At 28.7% G+C, this 21974-nt stretch overlaps 5 protein-coding genes across 5 annotated transcripts; 2 read left to right on the top strand and 3 right to left on the bottom strand.

Moving 5' to 3' along the window:
• Positions 1-2881: 2881 nt before the first annotated feature.
• Positions 2882-3358, bottom strand: OCT59_006234 (uncharacterized protein; the record flags this gene model as incomplete). Its single annotated transcript, XM_066141129.1, has 3 exons — positions 2882-2956; positions 3088-3258; positions 3347-3358. 3 exons carry the CDS (start codon positions 3356-3358, stop codon positions 2882-2884), a joined length of 258 nt encoding a protein of 85 aa, XP_065997952.1.
• An 840-nt stretch (positions 3359-4198) lies between these two features.
• Positions 4199-5137, bottom strand: OCT59_006233 (uncharacterized protein). Its single transcript, XM_066141128.1, has 2 exons — positions 5087-5137; positions 4199-5020 (listed from the first exon to the last, which is right to left on the bottom strand). The coding sequence occupies exon 2, from the start codon at positions 4858-4860 to the stop codon at positions 4558-4560; it is 303 nt and encodes a 100-aa protein (XP_065997951.1). The 5' UTR covers positions 4861-5020; positions 5087-5137; the 3' UTR covers positions 4199-4557.
• Positions 5138-6128: 991 nt separating this feature from the next.
• OCT59_006232 (uncharacterized protein) lies at positions 6129-8345 on the top strand (the record flags this gene model as incomplete). The annotated part of the gene is made up of 8 exons (XM_066141127.1): positions 6129-6322; positions 6409-6549; positions 6694-6769; positions 7383-7456; positions 7539-7638; positions 7731-7984; positions 8059-8092; positions 8244-8345. 7 exons carry the CDS (start codon positions 6129-6131, stop codon positions 8075-8077), a joined length of 858 nt encoding a protein of 285 aa, XP_065997950.1. The 3' UTR covers positions 8078-8092; positions 8244-8345.
• A 4345-nt stretch (positions 8346-12690) lies between these two features.
• OCT59_006231 (uncharacterized protein) lies at positions 12691-13271 on the top strand (the record flags this gene model as incomplete). Its single annotated transcript, XM_066141126.1, has 2 exons — positions 12691-12725; positions 12815-13271. The coding sequence occupies 2 exons, from the start codon at positions 12691-12693 to the stop codon at positions 13269-13271; spliced, it is 492 nt and encodes a 163-aa protein (XP_065997949.1).
• Positions 13272-17286: 4015 nt separating this feature from the next.
• Positions 17287-21905, bottom strand: OCT59_006230 (uncharacterized protein; the record flags this gene model as incomplete). Its single annotated transcript, XM_066141125.1, has 24 exons — positions 17287-17471; positions 17556-17638; positions 17698-17800; positions 17865-17954; positions 18019-18130; positions 18193-18274; positions 18342-18557; positions 18627-18716; positions 18780-18876; positions 18947-18988; positions 19058-19103; positions 19184-19342; positions 19424-19471; positions 19534-19593; positions 19666-19722; positions 19789-19866; positions 19934-20178; positions 20241-20320; positions 20400-20435; positions 20507-20613; positions 20683-20873; positions 20942-21022; positions 21092-21215; positions 21270-21905. The coding sequence occupies 24 exons, from the start codon at positions 21903-21905 to the stop codon at positions 17287-17289; spliced, it is 3048 nt and encodes a 1015-aa protein (XP_065997948.1).
• Between the last annotated feature and the right edge of the window lie 69 nt (positions 21906-21974).

Here is a 21974-nt window from a genome sequence, read left to right as displayed (position 1 = left end):
GGCAAAGAATTTTTTCTCACCCTTCATATGAGCTTTTTGCCAACTATATGATTACCTATCTGCAAGGATTTTTGGATTGTGATGTCTGTCCCTCTACTATTGATTTAGAACCATGGTCCCATACCTTTTCCTTACGAACACATTCTTTGTTCAATTCTTTATTGTTCTCTTCTCGATTGAATATCACGTGGTCTTTATTGTTCCGACCTCCGAGGAAAGATTTACGACTGGCGATTCCACTCCGGTCTATTTTACCAAAAGATTTATTTACTTCCATGAAAAATGTTCGGAATAATTTCTGCACTCGTTTTCTTGCCCAACTGATTACACCGTGTGGCTCTCGACTTCTTTCATGGAAAGATTTGCGCTTTCTTAAACGAGTATCGAACAAAGGATCTGTGCCTGCTTGGTTTAATTATTTGTTTAACCTTATTGTTATTCCTAATTCACCTTCTTTTTTTATTTTACAACGATTTAGAATTCCTAGTTCTCATACTGTAGCTTCTATTTCCTTTATAGATATTAGTCGAAATTATTGGTTTAACCCTCAATGGGCTGTTTCTTTTAATCGTAATACTAACTCTTTTCTTGTTGGCCGTGTGATTACTACATATCCAGCTCCACGTAACGAAGCTCTTATTTCACATTGGATTGCGTCATCTGTTGATGATTTATTATCTGATTTTACTGCATGCCAAGGATGTGCCTCTGCTCTTCCGCGATCCTCTACTTCCAAAACATTGCTTAAACGATGTCCTTCTGAAAAGTGCTTCTCTTATGTGCCTTTATCAAATCTCATCCGTTACCCTACGAAGCCTCGTACTTATATACATGCAGACACTCGATCGGTCTCACTTTCCGCTTCGCTAGGCTATGCCAAATCTTTATTACTATTTCATCTTTTTGCTCCAGTTCGATCACCCCTTATGAGCAATCAAGTGTCTCAGATTTCTGATATCCACCTTCCTTCTTCGGTATCTACACTTTATATTGATGGCTCCTTCCTTCCTTCTTCTAGTCATCCGATTCCTTCGATGGCTTATGCATGGACTGCTATAGATTCCGATGGATTTATTTTGGAATCCCATTATAATATCATTTCTTCTATCCTTCCTTCTGCTTTACGTTCAGAAGTGTTTGCTTTATTGCATGGATTGGACTCCCTCCCTTGGAATTCTAAGATTACTGTCGCTACTGATTGTGCTCAATTACTTTCTTTATGGTCTTTATATGTGGATGCTCCTTTTATTCCCAGAATGCTTAAAGAATCCAACCACCTTTTGTGGTCCTCCATACGCACTATTATGTTGCAAAAGAATCTGGATATTACCTTGATCAAGGTTCCTGCTCATGCTGACGACCCTTTGAATAATCATGTGGATGCATTAGCCAAAGCCGCTCATACTGATTCACATCTTCCTTCTTGTTCACCATCGGTATTGATGGCTCCTTGCATTTTACAATTTAATTCCTTACCTGTGGATATGAATATCCGGAAATTTTTTAGAGATATTTTTGACGCTAAAAGTCTTTTAACTCTTGCTGTATTACCGAGATTTAATTCCTCTTCTTCAATTTCTGATATTGATTGGGCTTGTACCATATTTTGTCTCAATAACAATAAGCAATTTGCTTCTCATCGGAATGGCCGTTCTGAGTTTTGTGGTTTTCGTATCAAATTACTTTTAGATATGCTTCCAACGCTTACAACTCTTCAGAGACGAAAGCCTCACCTTTATAATCCGAGCTGGCTTTGTCCTCAATGCAACTCTTCTCCCTGAGACTTTAGACCACTTGTGGACCTGTCCTTATATCTTACTGGAATTTAGCCCTTTAAATACCTTTAAAACACTTCTATTGGCTCTCCGGACTAATTATCTTGACAAATTCCTTTCCGCGTCATCTTTAATACCTTTACCGGACTCTTTTGCTGCTGAATTTATGGCTCTTGATTGTTGGAATTGTGTCCCTCCTTCATTTTCTTGCCTGAGACTCGCACGAGGACTTATACCGATATCCCTTACAGAGTTTCTTGGAAATTATTATTCTTCACTTACCATATGGTCTGTCTTAGATACACCTTTGCACGACTTTCACTTTGACCTTTATGTCCAAATCTGGTTGTGCCGTTCCATTTTCTTTCATCATTGGGAATCAGCTCAAGGCATTACAAAAAAAATGAAATCGTCAGCTCTTGGGCCTCCTTCTACTCTTTGTCCTTCCTCTAACATTCCTCTTGACTCTTCGACACCTTCTTTGGCGACAGCTTCCTTGGATTCCTGGGTTTCTTGGGTTTCCTCTTCTATAATCCGTGGGGGATCTTGGATTTCACATTTGGATTTTTGGCGCCGCTTAACAGTTCAGCCTCTACTTAGGATTTCTTTTTGGTAACGGTTTGGATCTTAGGACATGCTGGATAGTTGACTCACACTGGCCTTCGGGTAAAGATGGGGTATGCGTTTCTGTAATAGTTTAGTTTTTCTTTACTTAATTTTATTTTGTTTAGATTTCTTTACTTGTATGAATCGTGAAGCTAGTTCTTTTTATTTTTTATGTTTATTTTCTATATTTTGATATTTGTAATATTGTTCGATCTGTTTATTGTACTTTTCGTTTAAATTTAATAATAAAAGATAAAGTCATAAGACTGTTTGCTCATAATCACCAAATATGGACTGTCCCAAATGTGTGACTATAAAGAGAGTTGACTGTAATGTTACGTCCACGTTATACTATACTCAACACCTCCACCATACTCTACTACTATTCGTATCACTCAAATAATTCTATTAATGATGATACTTCTAGTTAAACTGATGTCTCCAATTCTTTGGGCGATTCCTTTAGCTTGAAAAAATTGGTTACCAAGGTAGACGTGATACTACCTATTCCTCATCCAAGAGTCCACTTCATAACTGCTCCTATTTTCGCAACAAAATATTAGACCAATATCCTGCTTTATATAGGGAATTTAGTAGTGAAAATTTTGATTATTATGGCATTACTGATAAGACATCATGCCCATTATGCAGTTTAGATTATGATGATGAGAAAAATATAAAAAGTATGTATAAATCTGAATCTTACTTTATTAAATGTGAACAGCATGAAATTGAGATAACTGCATAGTCTCAATACTCCTCCTCCTGCAGGAGATGATCTAACTATTTTTTTGGTAATATATCTAACTATTTTTTTAGAAATATGATAAAAGATATTAGACAGCTTTCTATCTGGAATTTTAATCTTTTTTTCAAACTAAAGAGAAAAAGGGATTTAAATTGATCTGTGATCATAGAAAAAAGGAAATATGAGTGAATCCAATAAAATATTAACTTCCGAATACCTGGATTGGCATGCCAAATTAACTGGGTTACCAAGCATTTTGACAGATAAGATTCAGTCCAACTTATACAAAAATATAAAAAAGAAACTGGGTATGAGCCATAGCAATTATCAGAAGATTGCCTTCTCATAAATCTGAAGCCAGAAAACAAAGTATCCTATATATCATCTTCTGAGCAATATGAAGAAAAAAGGCCTATAACTTTTGAAGTCAGACCTGATCCAGAATTAATTATCAAATCTGTCTTAGAGCACTTCCCATACTTGAAATTTGGAAATAGTTTCAGTTGGATTGATAATTATGATTTTACATCATCTCAGCCGTGGAGCTCACCATGCCCTATCTGCGATGGAAAGTAAGGTAATTTTGGATTACATGGCTCATGGTACTGTGAAAATGGGAATCAGCTCCCTTATGATCCTAAATTAGTAAAGTTGTATTCCCAAGATAAGTTGGAATATTGTCTTACCTGCAATACTTCAAGCAATAAATTAAAATTTGCAATTATAGGCTTATAGCATTGGATGAAATCAATCACCTGAAATGCGCAGTACAATATCGGGAAAATTCTTGCCGAAGAATAGGGATGTGCTTTTCACAAAATACATATTTGCGATATTTTTTTCTAACACATGTTGGCAAGTGAAGATGCGCATATTGCAGTATGTAAAGGTGCCGGCGAGACGAAACAGGTAGTTTACTTCATACCTTTGGCCTGGACGGGACATTACGCAATTAAGGTAGGTTACTTTCGGTTGAGACTGAGAATTTGCAAGGAGACGTCTTCAAAGTTGCAACTAATACCTAGTTTTCATTCCAGGATTTAGCTGGAAGGTGCTGTATATGAAGGGACCAGTCGGAATATGAAGGTATAAATGAACTGGATTAAGGAATCGATTGGGTGTTAGATATGGTTGGTAGGCCCTCGGAGACTTAAGCAAACAATACCAAAGTTTCCCAACTCAAAGCACTTTCAATAAATACTCTTCGAAATTAAGAGTTTATAACCATTCCCGGCGAGAGGGAACTTTTCTATTACGTGACTGAAAATATTACTCATAGACTGAGACCCTGAGGTCCTGCATGTGACTAACACGTGATTCGTAAAAGCAATCTGTAATTTGTGAATTTATTTAATTATTATTCTCTAATTTGATATCCTAATTGTAAAAATTTATCTTTATCTTTGTCCCTCAGGACACAATCCATGACTAAATTTGATGAAAAAATTTAATATCTTCCAAAAATTCCGATTTCTTTACACCTAACTTGATAACTAAATATGCTTGTCCAAGCGGTACCGGATTATTAGTACCACTCGCTTGTAGTCCTCGAGGGATGTGGAACCCATTTGGGATGAGATTGGCGTTGCAAATTCCATCTCGAACCGTATGTAATTCTTGTATGTCTTTGAAATGGAATACACATCTGCTAAGTTCGTCCCCTTCTCTGATTGTTGTTGAGATTATACGTTGCGAAATGATCCATGGCATTGTTATAAGCAATCCATCCATAATTTGTGACCCAAGTAGGATTGGGTTTAATCACAACAACCGGATCCAATTTATTAGCCCCAGAGATTTGCTTGACATTTTCTGACTTGGGCGTTTTCCGCATCCAGGAATATATTTCTTACTACCTGTTCGATAGTAGGATACAATGACAAATCTTGTTCTGCAGTGAAATATTAGAAATGATTAGAATATTTAAGTATTGATTATTGAAAAATAGAATTTTTACCTTCGTTATCGTTTTTATCTAAACATTTTGAATTGTTGAAAGAGAAAGAAATCAATTTGATCTTTAAAATCTTAGATACAGTGGTGTGCAAAAAAAATTTTTACTGCGGCAGATCGTCATGATTTAACTTTTTCAATTTTAGTCGTATATATATATAAATAAATATGCAAACGAAAGCCTTATAATTAAGATATTATTTTCAAGTGAAACTTTTCCTATATTTTAATAAAAATTTTAGTTTATTGAACTTTAAAGTGATCTCATCCAGGCAAAAAACTTAATATTGAATATGATTACATTTCTGAAAACAGGAAATACACAGTGCTGCTTAAATATACTTATTAATAAAGTTTCTACATAAAACTATCATAATTTTTTTTTAAATTATAACTATTAATGAGTTTTACAAATAAAAAAGTTTATTTAAATCTGATTATTAGATTTTAAGATAATCACAAAAATTAAAAAAGCCTTAATTATAAATTATATATATCAAATATTTAGTTAAAAACCAATATATGTATTCTTATTTAAAAATCATAAATAATACTTAGTTAGTAATTTATTTAAAAATCAGAATTTATGATTTTAATATAATAAAATTTTTTTATTATAAGAAATTATAAAATATAAAATCTTTTAAAGTAATATACTTACCTTTCTATTAAAAAGATTTATATGTAAAAATTATCTGAAGTAATACTTTTATTAAACTCACTTTTTTTTACCAAATTCATTCATTTTTTTTACCAATTCTCTTTTTCTTTTTATTAAATTCTTTTTTACACTTTTTTACAAATTCTTTTTTTATCCATTTTCTTTAATTAGCTGGTTTTTATCTTTTTTGATATTCCAACAATCTACATGCTAAAATTATAAAAACTGGCTTAGCAACACAGCCATAATTTACAATTGGTGGCAGTATAAAATATAATCACGTGCGTTATTAAATATTGTATACATAGTTTATCACTCGATTCAGCCGAAATAAAACCTTTTCCTAAAAAATTTTTTTCTTGCCTTTTGTGACTTCAACCTTATAATGGCAACAAGGGTATATATTGGTCGTCTTGCGAGAGATGCCCGTGAACGAGATGTCGAAAAGCTTTTTCGTAATTACGGCACCATCAGAGAAATAAAATTGATGAATGGTTTCGGTTTCGTTGAGTTTCGAGACCACCGTGATGCTGATGATGTTGTTTACGCTTTTAATGGAAAGAGTTTTATGGGTGAAAAGTACGAATTACTTAATTCGCTTTATAACTTTTTTACTGTAGATATGGAATATACTTTTGTTCTTAAATTATGTTATTTTATATTAGATTAATTGTTGAATACGCTAGAGGAGAACGTAGACGTCGTGACCGTGATGATCGTAGAGACAGAGACAGGGACGACCGCAGGGATAGGGACAGGGATAGGGATGATCGTCGCCGGGACGACCGCGACCGCGATCGTGGCAGGCACGTTGCAACACAGTCCTGGAAACTTTTATTCCTCTTCCCCATCCTTGAATTTCCTTTATGCATTTGAATTCTTTTTGTTTGTTTTAATTACGTGTATCATCAGCTGAACGATTTGTTTATCTTTTTTTTTCAATCTTATAGTCGGTTCGCTCCTCCGCAAAGAAATCCTCAATACCGATTAATTGTGGAAAATTTGTCATCAAGCTGTAGCTGGCAGGTATGCAACTATGTTCCAAAAATCCGTACATTTGCCGCCTGCAGCTCTCGCTATTTGGCTGGCCTTCTGGTCCCTACTCTTATGTCCCTGGTGTTCTACTAGTTTGATTTGGCCTTTGGTTATAGCTCTTCTTTCCCGCATGGTTGCTTGTTATGGCTTTTTTTGGATTCTTATTCTTGAAAAGTCTTAATAGTTGTCTGCATCCCAAAGAATTACAATTGCATTTCATCCCAAATTTATAATTGGGAGATAAAATTAATAAAAAGGGGACAAATCGGGAACTGGCCAACGTTATCTTCCATGATTTATCTACTACTGTTAAAGTGCACCTGAAATAGAATAAATTAGAAGTTGTTGTTTCTTATGCCTGGAAGGAAGAGAGTAACTCAAAATATCAATAAGGCGATTTCCTCCCTTTTCTGGCTCTATTGGATTCTATTAATTTGGTTACCTTTACTGCCTTTCTTTGGATATGCCGACTCTTGTTCCTTCCATTGGCATATTTATTTGGTTCTTCATATATGGAATGACAAGTGCCCTAGAGGATCTCCGTATAGCATAACTCAAATCAAACCCTACTTCCCCTCCTCTCTCTACCATTCTTTTACTAAAGGATCTGAAGGACCTAATGCGGAAAGCAGGTGAAGTGACTTTTGCTGATTGTCACAAAGACCGTGATGGGGAAGGGTATGAATAATGAATATTTTAATTATTTAATCTTATTTATTTATTTCCCGAAACTAATTATTATATTAAAAATTTATATCAGTGTGGTTGAATTTTCCTCATACGAAGATATGAAGAATGCAATCAGAAAGCTTGATGATACAGAATTGAAGGGTAAACGTATTATTCTTCGTGAAGCTCCGGTGAATATATTTGATATTTTACATTTTATTGCATTTTAATATATATACATATATATATAAGTATGTATTAATTTTTTATTTGTTGAATTTAGGATAATGATATTGACCGTGATCGTGATCGTCGTCGTCGTTCAAGGTCTCGTTCTCGATCTCCACGTCGTAGTTCTCGTCGATCACCTTCTCGTTCCCCTCGTAGAAGTTCTCGTCGTTCACGGTCGAGATCCAAGACTCCTCCTGCTAATGGTAAAGAACATGGTTCTCGTTCGGTTTCACCTCGTCGTCGTGATGATTCACGCAGTCCAAAAAGAAGTCGTTCCAGAAGTGTTGAGCGTCGTGATGATGATAAGTAAGAGTGCTGGTTACTTATTTCGTATATATAATTGATTATATTTTATTAATCATTTTAATATTTTTGTTCAGGGATATGAAAGATGATTGAATTTCTTTTTCTAAAGTGGGCATTTATTTTACTTTTATTTTCAATTTCAATTATCACTTTATTTTACTATTGCTTAAAACCAATTTTCTAGGTATCTATATAGTATTGTTTGCAAATCATCAAAGAATGATCCGGATGCTGAAATTAATTTTATCTTTTTTTTTAGATAAAGTAAAAATGGAAAAAATTTTTTTCTTTAATTTCTGTATTGTTTTTACATATATATTTTCATTCGAATTATTTTTTAATACATTATTTTATTTACCCTAAAAATTTTTTTGTTTTTTTGTGGATTTGATCATCTTTTTAGTTTAAAATAAAAACTGGTACTGGTATATATTTTTCGATAATGTCACGCCGCACACCTAATTTTTTTATTTTACTGGTCAAAAAAAACACCTAAACAGATGTCGATATCGAATATTGCATGTACGCCATACTATCGTACGAACCTACCTTCGTAATACATCACGTTTAATTCTCGACCGGATTGATTGTAACACATTAATAATAATCAATTACTAAGTAAAGTACTAAAGTTACTATTTCATGCATGAAGATGTCTTATGACAAAGCCCGAAGGAATATCCCTCGGGGCACCATTGACATCTCTATCTCTGCAATTCTTACATTTGTATGTTTCTAATCCTCCAATATTCTGAATGTTTCCACACCAACTATATCTTGAATTATCACATGGATTTCTTTCTCTTCTGCTTTTGAAATCAATCATTGTGAAATTTATAATGAGACCCAACAAAGCATTTTTTTAACTGTTTTACTTTGTGTGCTTTCTATTCACCATGCCAGAAACCTCAAAAGGGAAATAACAATTATATCAAAATTCATCAGTTAAGAACTTGATTGTTTTTTGATGAATTCATTCTGTAATTGCCTAATCTTTCAATTGAACCAGGAGTTTGTACTTCATTCACATGGTATTCTTCAACAAAAGGTGCAGGTAAGATAGGAGAACATGATATAGACTGTATATCTTTCATTTATAGATGATTTTATGTCAAAAAAGACTGGTATCTTCAAAAAGAAAAAGAAAGCATTACATAATGATGATCCAGCTGTTTTTTCATATGCAATGAAACTACATGAACTTTCACATGGATTTGTTTTTGTGTTTCATATATCCAATGAAACAAAATATCCATTCATTTATCTTATATATATATAAGTTTACAATCACAATCTATCCTTTGTAATGGCTATTTATTAAACTTTCTTTTTAATTCAAAATGAAATGAATACAAATTGTGCTTTTCATCTTCTAATTTATTGAATTAATAATAAATTTAAAGAATTATAAAGATGTATAACATAAAAATAATTCCAGTCTTTTTTTAAAAAGTTTTATGCATAAATGGTCATTGTTTATCATAAAAGAATTCCACTTATTTATAATAAAGATATCAGTAAAAATTTCAAATTTATTGGTAATTTTACCAGCAATTCTATCTCTTAGTTAACTGGTTTAAAAAGAAAAAAAATCAAAACAACTTAGTGTAATATTTTCTTTTTTATTTGTAATTTAATTTATCTATATATAATAGGATTCTTAACCTTATGATTTCAATGTATAGATGGCTTTGAAATTGATTTTTATAATAAAATTATATTTTACCAAAATCTGAAATCTGAATTTATTTTCTATAGTAAATGATTTAATTTATTTAATAGCTAAAATTATATTGAAATTATTTGAATTCTTTGATCTAAAATATATTAAATAATATAATTACTTTTTTTTATAATTTTTTTACTCAAATTATTAGGGCAATCATCACTATTAGCTAGAATTATCAATTTTTACTAGACTTATCATAATTTCAATTACCAGTAATCTTTGGTAATAATTAGAAAATTCTTTTTTATATATATAAAAAATATTATTTTTGTTTAAATTACATTTTTTCAAAAATTAATTTAAATCATTTATATTTTAGTAATTTCTATTAAAAGTAAATAGGATTCTATCATAAATCTTATTAAATTTAAATGATAATAATAATTTTTTAGTTTTTTTTTAAATTCTTTTGTATTATATTTTCTTTAGCTATTAAAGTTTTATTAATTCTTTTATTAATCACATTTGTGAATACTTTATTACATAAACCTTTAAAATATAAATCTAACTATATAACTGTTTAAAGAAATTTATGTTTTTCCTATATATATATTTCTGTAATTTTTTTTTTATTAGAATTTTTTTTTCTTTTATATTTATATATATAATTTAAGTTTTTTATTAAGTATTTGAAGTTTATCCAATTTTTATTTTATCTAACAATAATATTATAGATATATTCTATTAACCTAAACTATTACTTTAAAATATTTTTTTAAAAATAATTTAGACATATTTTGATTGATAATATTTAATTTACAGTTGTATATTTTTTTTTATTTTATATTTTTATTATTTTTATTATTTTTTATTTTTCATTCTTTTAATATATAGCTATTTTTCTTTTTTGTATTTAATAGATAAAAATGGTGTTAATTTCAAAAATATTCTGAAAAAATTTATGCTCATTAGAAGTTATATTATTAAAAAGAACTATAAGTTTTATAGTATAATTAGTTATAATTATACTTTTCGTCAAAATGACAAAATACTAATTAAATTTATTTTGACAGACGTAATGTATTTTGACAGACGTAATTAATTCATAGTAATTTTATAATAAATAGTGAATTGGTCCGTTCGCCGAAATACGACGTAATTAATTAGCGGAGAAGTATAGTTATAATAGATAATTATAATTTTTGAGACCTACAATTTATCTATTTCAATAAAATCTTAAATTCTAATTATTTAAAGTTGATATTTAAACCAATATTACTGATAAGTTTATAGATTGAAAATCAGATATTAAGGAATTGTTTCTGCTATTCAAAGTTTTTTTTTACTTAATATTAAAAATTTGAATATAGAGAAAACTTTTTTAGTAATAGTAAATATTAAATAGTAATGATAGTAGTAATAGTATTATTAATATTTTGTGAAGTAAACTTTGAAAAAATAGAAGATATATTATAATATTAGTATAATATTCAAAATCAACATAGTTATAAAGATATTTATTATTATAAACTGTCAAATATTACCTAATATCACTTTAATATAAGAGTTTACCTCCCTCCTTTAAGTAAGATATGTTATACAGTTCACCCTTCCTATAGTGAATTTTTATATAGTGAATAATTTGCTATAATAAAGAAAAGTTCAGGTACGGTTTTTTTTATAAATAATAATTCTTGGTATAGTGAATTTTTATAATAAATTCTCTGTAACTCGTAATTCGAATTTAAATTCTGGAACCAGTATTAATAAAATGACCCTTGATATAATGAAGATTTTCACTATAACGAATTTTTAAAATGTTACACAATTAATTAGTGAATTTTTGATCATATGAAATTTATTTGAATATTCAATTTGCCTTTAGAAGCTAGAAAAATTTCGTGATTTAAACTAAAAAGGGAAAATATCATATTTATCTTTGATTGATAATAAAATAATCCCAATTCAGTTAATTATTTTCTTCACACATTAACGCTACTATGCCTAAAACTCAAAATACAAAATTTTGCGTACTTTTCAATAGCTTATAAAGGTAAAGGTAAAATATTCCAAGAAAAAAACTTTGCCAAAAAGAGCTTCCTTGTTCCCACTTGAAAACACGAAATATGTCTTAAAAAAGTCAATGAACCTTCTATAAAAAATAAAGAACTAGCAAAATTATTTGATGTTAGTGAAGGATGTATTAGTAATACGTTAAAAAATTCACAAAAGTGGCTTGAAATTGATCCCCAAGCACCTGAAGCTAAAGGAAAAAGACAAGTTAAGGCGATTTTTCCAGAAATTGAAGAAGCACTTACATTATGGGTATTAAAAGCTTTGGAAAATGGTGTTGATATTAGTGATCAAGTTTTACATGAAAAAGCCATGATGTTTGCATCTTTATATAAGATCGAAAATTTTAAAGGAAGTAATGGTTGGATTGACAGATTTAAAAAAAGACGTAATCTTTTTTGTTATTTAAAGCAAGGAGAAGCTGCAAGTGCGCCACTTGAAAAACTTGATGAATTTAGGAAGGAGCTTCAAGATTTGATTCGTGGATATAGTCTTGATGATGTTTTCAATTGTGATGAAATTGGTCTCTATTGGAAAATGGAACCTAAAAGAACAATTTCTAATAAACCTGTATCTGGACGAAAACAATCAAAAGATCGGGTGACAATTCTCCTTTGTTCTAATGCAACTGGTACAGAAAAGCTTAAACCAGCATTCATTCATAAATACAAAAACTCCCGTTCCTTAAAAAACTTACCAAAGTCATCCTTACCAGTAGAATATTACTGGAATATAAAAGCTTGGATGCAAGTCTCAATTTAGAATGACTGGATTCGTCAGCTTGATGCAACAATGAGATTAAAAGGAAGAAAAATTCTTCTTCTTGTAGATAATGCTCCCGTTCATGCTTTATATGAAGGTGTGGAATTAACTAATATAGAAATTAAGTTTTTACCTCCTAACACAACTGCACACCTACAAAGGTATTATCAATAACTTTAAGGTAAATAACTCTAAAATTTTAATGCAATTTTTTATTTATTACAAAGTTGATTTACTGTATTTGTATATTTGTAGGCACACTATCGAAAATTACTCCTTCAAAATCATATCAAAGCCTTTGATTTTCAACAAGAAACAGGCAATAGTAAGTCACCAATTAATATCAAAAAAGCTATTAAATATGTGGTTTCAGCTTGGAATAAAGTTCTTTCCAAAACTATATTTAACTGCTGGAAAGATGCAGGAATTTTGCCATTAGATGATACAGATTCTCAAGATGAAATAGAAAAGAATGAACATAAAGAGACAGAAGAGAATGAACGTAGAGAAATTCAAGATTTAATTGATAAACTTGAATATACATACCCTCTTACTGCCGAAGAATATATTAGAATAGATCAAGAAAATGAAATTGATGGTGAGACACTAACTGAAGAGCAGATTGTTGCCATTCTTAAAGAAAATAATTCCATTTCTGACAATAAAAGTGATAGTGAAATTACTTTAGTATCTAGCTCTGAAGTTTTAGCCGCATTTAATAAAATATTTATCTATTTAGAACAAAATAATAGTCAAGATATTATTGATAAAAGTGCACTTTAAGCAATGAAAAAAGCTAGGAAGGAGGTTTATAGAAATAATTTTTTTTTAAAAAAGCAAACGAGTTTGAACCTGTTCGTTAAATCTAACAACAGTGTTGACGGTATTGGTAATAATAATATGAGAGAAGGTGTTAAAGATAATATTATGGACGTTGATAATATTAATTTTGAAACTTTATATTTTAATGAAAGGGACTTTTATAATCATGAAGAAGAATATGAAGGTTTTATCGAGTACCAGATTGATCAGGATTGTCTTTATAAATGATTGTATTACAGATTTACAATAATTGCGTTTATTATACTTAATAAAGTAATAATCTTTGAATGTCACAAATATAAAAAGTATTTATGCACAAGTTTATTAAAAAAAACAAAGAAAATTTATTTTATTGCATATGTTTTTTTAAAATATAAATTATTGCTTAGTCAAGTCATAATTATCGTCATCACGTGATTATAAGACTTTTGATATAGCAAAAATCTTATCTTTATTCGCTATACGTGATTAGTGAATTCCCTTACTATAGTAAATCTCAATCTTCAGCCCGAGAGATTCACTATAGTGAGGGTGAACTGTATATATAATTCCTTATATAGTATTGTATATAACCTAAGATCTTTAATTACCTCTCCTTCCCTTAAAATATTGGGTAATATCTGACAGCACCCTAATCATATATAATTATATTATACTTATACAATAATTATATTATATAAAAAGATATTAGAATTTTAAATAAATATTTATTTAATAAATAAATATAATGCTAAACATAAGCATTCAATCTCGCCAAAAAAAAAATCAATAATAAATAAATAAAAATTTTTTTTTTATTATAAAATATAAAATAAACTCTAATTATTAATATATAATATAATCTTCTTCCACCTTTATTAATATTACAACCCTTCTTTTCATACTATTGATAAAATTATTAGCTAATTAAACTAATAATTAATTTTACTCTTTTGTTAATTTCACTTTAATTTTCTAGTTGTACAAATTTTTTTTTTGATGTTTTAATTTTTAAAAGTTGCTATACATTTTCTATTGGATTTTGATTGAAAAATATAAATGGTTAAGAAAGTACAACTACTTTATTTTCTTCTTTCCATTTTTTATATATTTTTGAACAATGCTTGAAATCATTATTTTTTATAAGATTCAGTTTATGTTATTTTTACCAAAAAGTTTATAGGTAAAAGACAAGAGATTTCTTTCATAAATGTTATATATAAAAAAAACATTCAGATTTTACTTAAAGCAAATTAATTTACCAAATTTTTTAAAAGAAAAACAATTTCAAATATAAAACCTTCTATAAATATTTAATTATATAGAATATTTTTGTTTTCCAATAAACTGCTAGATCTTTCTATTTAATTGAAATAGGATCTTGAACAATATACAAATAGGTAATAAGATACAAGAAATTAGCATAATTTACTAATAGTTCTACACATCTCTTCAGGACTAATATTATATAATGCTAGTCAGAATTATTTAAAAAAGGAAATAATCTACACTTTTTTGGATTATTCTACACAAATTCTATATTGTTACCTATTTAAGATCCTACTAAAATAATTGAAAGATACTTTTATTAGTAAAAATAATTTGTTTTCAATCAAAATTTATGTTTTTTTGCCTATTGCAATCATTTAGTTTAATGGTTTTTAAAAAGTAAAAATTTTGAAAGTTTTTACCTTTAGATTTACTAATATGTTATCTAACTGTCTTTAAACTAATCTTAATATCTTATTGTTCAAGTTTTTATTGTATTTCAGTACTAGTAGTATTATATTTTTTGCTACCAGCTTCACAATTCATTTGTCTTATATCTTAATTGTATTGCAAGGTTTATTTGACTTTTATTCATCAATTAAATACTTTATTTTAATGGTATTTTTTAACTTAATAAATTACTGTAGACTTGTTACAGTGAATATAAATTGCAATTTTTTTTATATTTCCACTTTAATTCTACTGGATAATCATGTAAAAAAACAATTTCATATTATTTATTAAGATATTTTGTGATATAAAATTTACTTATCATTTAATTCCTGATTTATAGATTGTATAAACTTATAATTTTGCAAATGATCAGAATTATTATTAATCTTTAATCTTGGAAATTTTTATGGGTCAGATATTTATGTCTGGTAGGATTTCAAATAATACTAATATAACTTATAAATAAACTTTAAATACTAAAGTAAAAATATATTTTATGATATAATTCTGTTAATATTAAAACTAGAAATGCAATTTTACTATTATTAGAATTCTTTTATTAAGACGAATCTAATGATATATATAATTTTATTAAAATTGAATCACTGGTTATGTTAAAATAAAGATACTGTATATAAGATAATGAAATTTTGAAATTACCTCTATAATACATAACTTTTAAAAATTTCAATATAAACTCTAAGCAAACTCAAATGTAAGTTGTACTCAGTATTATTTGAGTTCTTGTCTAATACTGCATTTAATTGATAGGAAAATTATTTTTAGTAATTTGATTAATAATATAATTACATATATTGTCTTAATATAATAAATAATTAGTAATTAATTTAAAACTATTTCTTTTATTATTTTAGTTATACTCATCAGCATTGAATTATTACAGACATAATATAATGACATAACAGGACTCTGAACAATACTAATACAACTCACATTTGAGTTTGCTAATATTAAAATTTTTCAAAAGTTGTGTATTACAGGGGTATTTTCAAAATTTCATTATCCTATATATCCATGTTTTTAATACAACCAGTGATTCGATTTTAATAGAATTTATATCATTAGATTTGTCTTGATAAGAGGATTCTAATGATAGTAAAATCGCATTTCTAGCTTCATTATTGTCATAAAATGTATTTTTACTTCAGTACTTAAAGTTTATTTATGAGTTATATTAGTATTATTTGGGATCCTAACATGCTATAATTCATATATTTATTAATAATAATTATGGCTGACATAATTGATTGATTTTGCTTATAATATAATATTTTAACAATAACTTTTTAATTTTACTGGGAAGTATAATTTTAGTTATAAAAAATATTTCTTTTATTATTTTGCCACTATTTTGCCTTTAGAAATTATTTCTTTTATCATTCTTATATTATGTAAATTAAATGAAGATGTAAAAACAAAATTATATGAATGTGGAGTTATAGGAGATTGGGTAGCAAAAGGTAATGATAGAAAACCAAGCAAAAATAATAGTTTATTGATTAGTATAATTTTAAAATGTATAAATAGGATGGATTTTGGACTTAGGTTTGATATTACCCTTTTGAAAATGTAAAACAGAAATTATCTTTAAATAAAAGTCCAGATTATTAAAGTTCAGTTCATTAAATTTATATTTATATTTTAATTAATATTAACATTAAAGATGAGTGAATTGAAAGTATATTAAAGAAAGGGAAACTCTTGCATTTTGGTTATAAAAAGGAGATTTGTCAAAAGAATAAAAGGAGTAATGAAGGTTTCTTAGTGAAACAATGATAAGTTTGTTAAGAAAAGAGAAATAAAGAGATTATCCATGTGATGAAAAAGGCACGTGAAGAAAGAGTTAGAAGTTATGATTAAACCAAGCAAAAGTATTTTAAGTTAAATGTTATTACACCTGGTGGCAGACGGGTAAGTACCAGAAGGAGACGGTTTAATAGTAATTTTTCCTTTGCTTTTTAAACCAACGATAGATACCAAGTTTCTTAGTGCAGATAAATACATAGGAAAATGATTACGATTTCGAATCTGATATGATTTTATTGATAAGTATTGCTAATCAACTGTATTGCAATGTATTACTAAGCAAAAATTTCAAAAATTTGCTTCGATAAAACAATTTTTTAAAATCGACCTAAATCACGTGATTTGCAAAAATTAAGCGATATATATATATTATTTAAATAAAATTTATTTAAGCATTTTTGGAGGTTATTTTATATTTTATTTTATCTTTAATTAGTACTAAAGTATGTTATTCACATTCTCGGCTTACCCATTCTAAGAAATTTTCTAATCCTGAATCTTGGCCATTGAAATCTAAATGAACGAATCTTCTTGCTACTTGTTCACAAGTAGCATATGTTCGACGTTCATGGTCATCACCGAAAGATGGTGGGATAGATTCGTATCGAGCAAAAAGTTGTGATAAATGTGATGCTTTATTATTATTATTATTTTTTAAAAAAAAGAAGGGCTAAGATATACAGTACATTGATGTAATTTATATTAACAATTTTTTACCTCTTTTAACTATATGAGAGGGCATTCCTGCAAAGGCTGCACAAAATGTTCCCCAAGAAGTAGTGCTGCGGCCTGGCACAAGACTTAATACGAAAAAGCATTATTATAGTCAAATTTATTTAATAATCTCGATATTTCGTACCGATATAGAAAGGCCAATTCTTCTTTCTCGTCATCCCTCATGATTTCCATTGTGGCCAATGAAATAGGCAATGCTTGAGGGAGAAGATTGTTTTCGAAAATTTCTAGCATTGTAAATTCGTGTAAATAATTGGATTTACTAATTTAATAAAAAAAATGGAAATTTACCATGAAAATGCGTTGCGGCAATAACTTTCGGACAATCTCTTCCACGTTTTAACAGATGTTCTATTACTCCACAAAACAAACCTGCTCCATCTAAATAAACGTTTAAGTTACAGAATTATATTGGTTATTTATAATTATCATTATGGAAAATTACCTGTCGAGCCGGTTCCTTTTCCAAATTCATCGAATATTAATAACGATCTCGACGTAGAGTTACGAAGCGCGATTGATATTTGTTGCAAGTCTATCATAAACGCACTTTGAATCTTTGAAGAATTTGTGAATATGGTGTCGCAACATTTTATTATTGCTATATTTGTAATTTTACCTTGGATACAGTTTCTCTTGTTTGCACACGAGTAAAAATTTTATCAGTTAGGCCAATAGTAGCTGAATCAGCTGGTACGAAGCTTTCAAGTAAAACGGATTTAATTTATTTTTTTCCTTTCATTTGTATAGTTTTTTTGAGCTTATTACCTTCCGATATGTGCCATGTAAGTAATTAGTGCAACTTGTTTCAAATATACGCTTTTACCAGAATAATTGGCGCCGCTAAGCAGCATTATACTTTTATATGCTGAACTTGTCGCGCTATCATTATCTACATTTTCATTAGTTATAATGCCATTTCCACCAGCAATTTTTATGTCATTGGCAACAAAAATATCGACACAAAGTTCTTGTAAAGGATGCCTTGTAAAATACAATATGTATTATTCAATAGAATAATTGTAGTGTAGCATCTGATTCTTTTCTGCCTACCTCCCTTTCACAATTTCTAGAATGTTTTCGTTTACTAAGTGGGGCCGACAATATTTGAATTTTCTTGCAGATTCCGCTAAAGAAAGTAAACTAATCATATTATATGTTATTAACTGTGTCTGCCATGTTAATTTAGTTTAGCATTATTCCTACCAGTCAAGTTCCGCACAAGCTGCTGTAGCATTTAATAATAGCGAGGCATACTCTAATATATGATCTTGAAGTTTTTGCATTATTTCAATTTCTCGATCTATTTTTAAAATACTTCAAATTACTATTAGCCCATTAGGTATTAGAAAAAAAATTTATACGAAATTTACCAACAATAAGTCCGTGTATATCTCCTAAATACTCGTCGAGTTCTAATACAATATAACGCTTTTTTAAGCAATTAATTCTCTTCGCTCATAACACTTATGATAATTATTCACCTTTCATTCTGTCATTTTTGTAATAAACTGTAGTTGCAGTGCTGAACTATAAAGGAAAAATGAAGTCATAATAATTGTCTGTTCCTTACATAAAAATAGTTAGTAATCTGATTAATCTGATTTTACTTGATAATATAGCCCATCAATTTTAAAATCATCTTCTTTTTTCCATTCTGGTTTCAATGGGACCGTAATGAGATATCCCAATTGGGGGAAATATATTACATTCAGCGTTAAAGCAAATTCAGAAGGTATAGTTGTGCTAATTTCGCGCGCAACTTCGGACTAATCGATAATTTGTTTAGAAGTTCAAATACTCGAATAATGATCGTTGTATTAATGCTGCTTTTATAAATTTTTTTTTACCAAAAAATCGTCTAATCCATCATAAGTTCTTTTCATATGATCAAGTTCCTAATTCATATTTGAATAAGGATATTAGTTACGACACAAATAGAATTCAATTTTTAGATTACCTCATCAATATGAGACTTGACTACGATTCTATTTTCTTTGACACTCTCGTCAAAATCAATCTTTTTTACGAATGTATATTTATTTATTTCTGTTAAAGTACAGTATTTTAAACAAACGATCATCGAATTTACCACATTTATATAAGATCCAATATCTTTCAAATCGGCCACTATGAATGTTTCTTTAATCTGTTTTTCAAAGAACGAAAATTTAACAAAGTATCACGAATAACATTTTATAGCGTACATACGTACCTTAGTAAAAATTTGTATATTTTCACTATGATTTAATTCACGTACGATATTGCGTATTTTCAGGCAATAAAAGGCAAACTATTGTGTATTTATTGTTAGTGATCGAAAATTTTACTATTTAAACAAGGGAAATTTAACGTTAAACCTGTAACAAAGATTGCCAATCTTTAATATTCAAATTTCCTTTCATATTATCTATAATTTTTGGGATGTTCTTTATGTTTTTAAGGCAAGAAACCAACTGTTCGGAATTTTCCAAATTATCTGTTTGTAGAAAACATTCGATAGTACGATGTCTCTCGTCAATAATATCTAAATCGAGAGTAGGTCGAAGAAACCATTGCTTAAGTAGTTGTTTTCCAGATGTAGTTCGCGTATTATTGAGGATACCTTTATAAAATTTCAATATCTTAGATATTGATTTTAAATAATTAAAAAATATGGTTTCGTACCAAAAAGAGATAATCCTTCTTTGCTTCTGGCTCGCATATGCATGTTCGGATGCGATTCATCTTCAAAGATTTGAAGCGAACTAAAATTTTGGCGAATTTTTTTAATGTTTATTCAATATTGTATATACTGTATTGCAAATCGAAAAAAATATAAAATACCATAACGCGTCTGAATTTATATGTAAGAATCTCTTTCTGTTCAAATTGTTCAGATCAAGTTATAAGTAAATAGTAAATAACATGCGACTAAAAAAATTGTTTCATACAAAGAGAATTGCTCAATTTCTGAAATATCTAAAGGTTGATCTTCAGGAATTCCTTCTGTTATTTTGGCTCTTGAAATATAACTTATTAACGCGCCAGCACAACATATCTTTATAAATGAATGTTACTTTATATTTAATTTTTAATTGTTAAGAGAATGGATAGATTTTTTTCTTACAGTTTCAACGCTTTCCATATTCACAACACATGATAATTGTAAATATGTTTCCCTCTTGCTTGATTCAAGGTTTGAAGTCACGTGGTTATATTCTCCAAAACGAACCGAGAGCAGTCTCATCTTCGCTGAAGTATATAAGAATTCAGTACTTGGTCGAATGATAAGCTCAGGTTCAACGGAAATAGAATCATCTGATATATTGTTCAAATTTTAAGCAAATAATATGGTGAAGTAACATTTGTAGTAAATTTATTAAAACCTTGCATTTTTAGAATTTCGATAAAATCATCATCTGCATTAGAATTTGCTATAATAACTGTGGGTAGAATTTGATAACGTACTATAAAATATAATAATTTATATTAATAATTTATATATGTATGTAATAATAAAACAATTTATATATTACATAAATTTAATAAATCGTATGGAAATGTTTCATCGATATCTTCCATAAGATATAATTTGGAAGTTTCCAAATTATAATAAGCACACCCCAATTTACGATTTCTATGATTTACCGCCATAATAACCTATTAAAAGGTATTTAGAATTTGTTCGCAAAAAAGAATACCATAAATTTCTACCTTTTCGCCATTTTTATTCTTAAAATCGAGTTCTTTTTCGTCAAACTGAACTGTTTGCATTTGCTCTTCTGGAGCTCTTTCATGATTTAAATCACCTATAAATGTCACTTTATGATTATTCCCGTTATTTTTTCCACACGATTTAATAATTTTTGCCTGTTTGAATGTTCGATTATCAGAGTCTATCGGAAAGTTTAAATTTGATCCGACAGTCCATGAAGGAGTGGAGACGCGTGAATCAACCGATGAGCGCGAAGAACGATCATCCACAACATTCATGATAAATGAAGTGGGCGCTGATCTCAAAGAATTATTATCATAACAACGAGAAATGTCTGAACGTTCATTTTTCGATTGTGTATGATTACTTTTGAAAGGCTCAGCACTTATAATATTGAAATTAAGTTGAGTAAAATTATCATTCAACGTTTCATTGGCTTCCATTTTTTCCATTGCTTTAAAATGAGTTAAAACATAATCTATTGATACGTTATTAGATTGTAATGATTTTACACTATTCTCTTTCGAAACATTATTATTATTTTCGTCAAGAACACTATTTTCAAAAGTTTCTGAATGAAAGTTTTCATGTTGCACTGCTAAAAATTTAGGAAGGAAATCCCTTTCATTTTGCATAATCGATTCGTGTTGTTTAGTTTTATTTGATTGAAATAATTCCTCATTTGTACTTTTACAAGTTTCCGA

The sequence above is a fragment of the Rhizophagus irregularis genome, chromosome 14 (assembly GCF_026210795.1).
Source record: "Rhizophagus irregularis chromosome 14, complete sequence".
Taxonomy (NCBI): domain Eukaryota; kingdom Fungi; phylum Glomeromycota; class Glomeromycetes; order Glomerales; family Glomeraceae; genus Rhizophagus; species Rhizophagus irregularis.
This window is presented reverse-complemented; position numbering and strand designations above follow the sequence as displayed.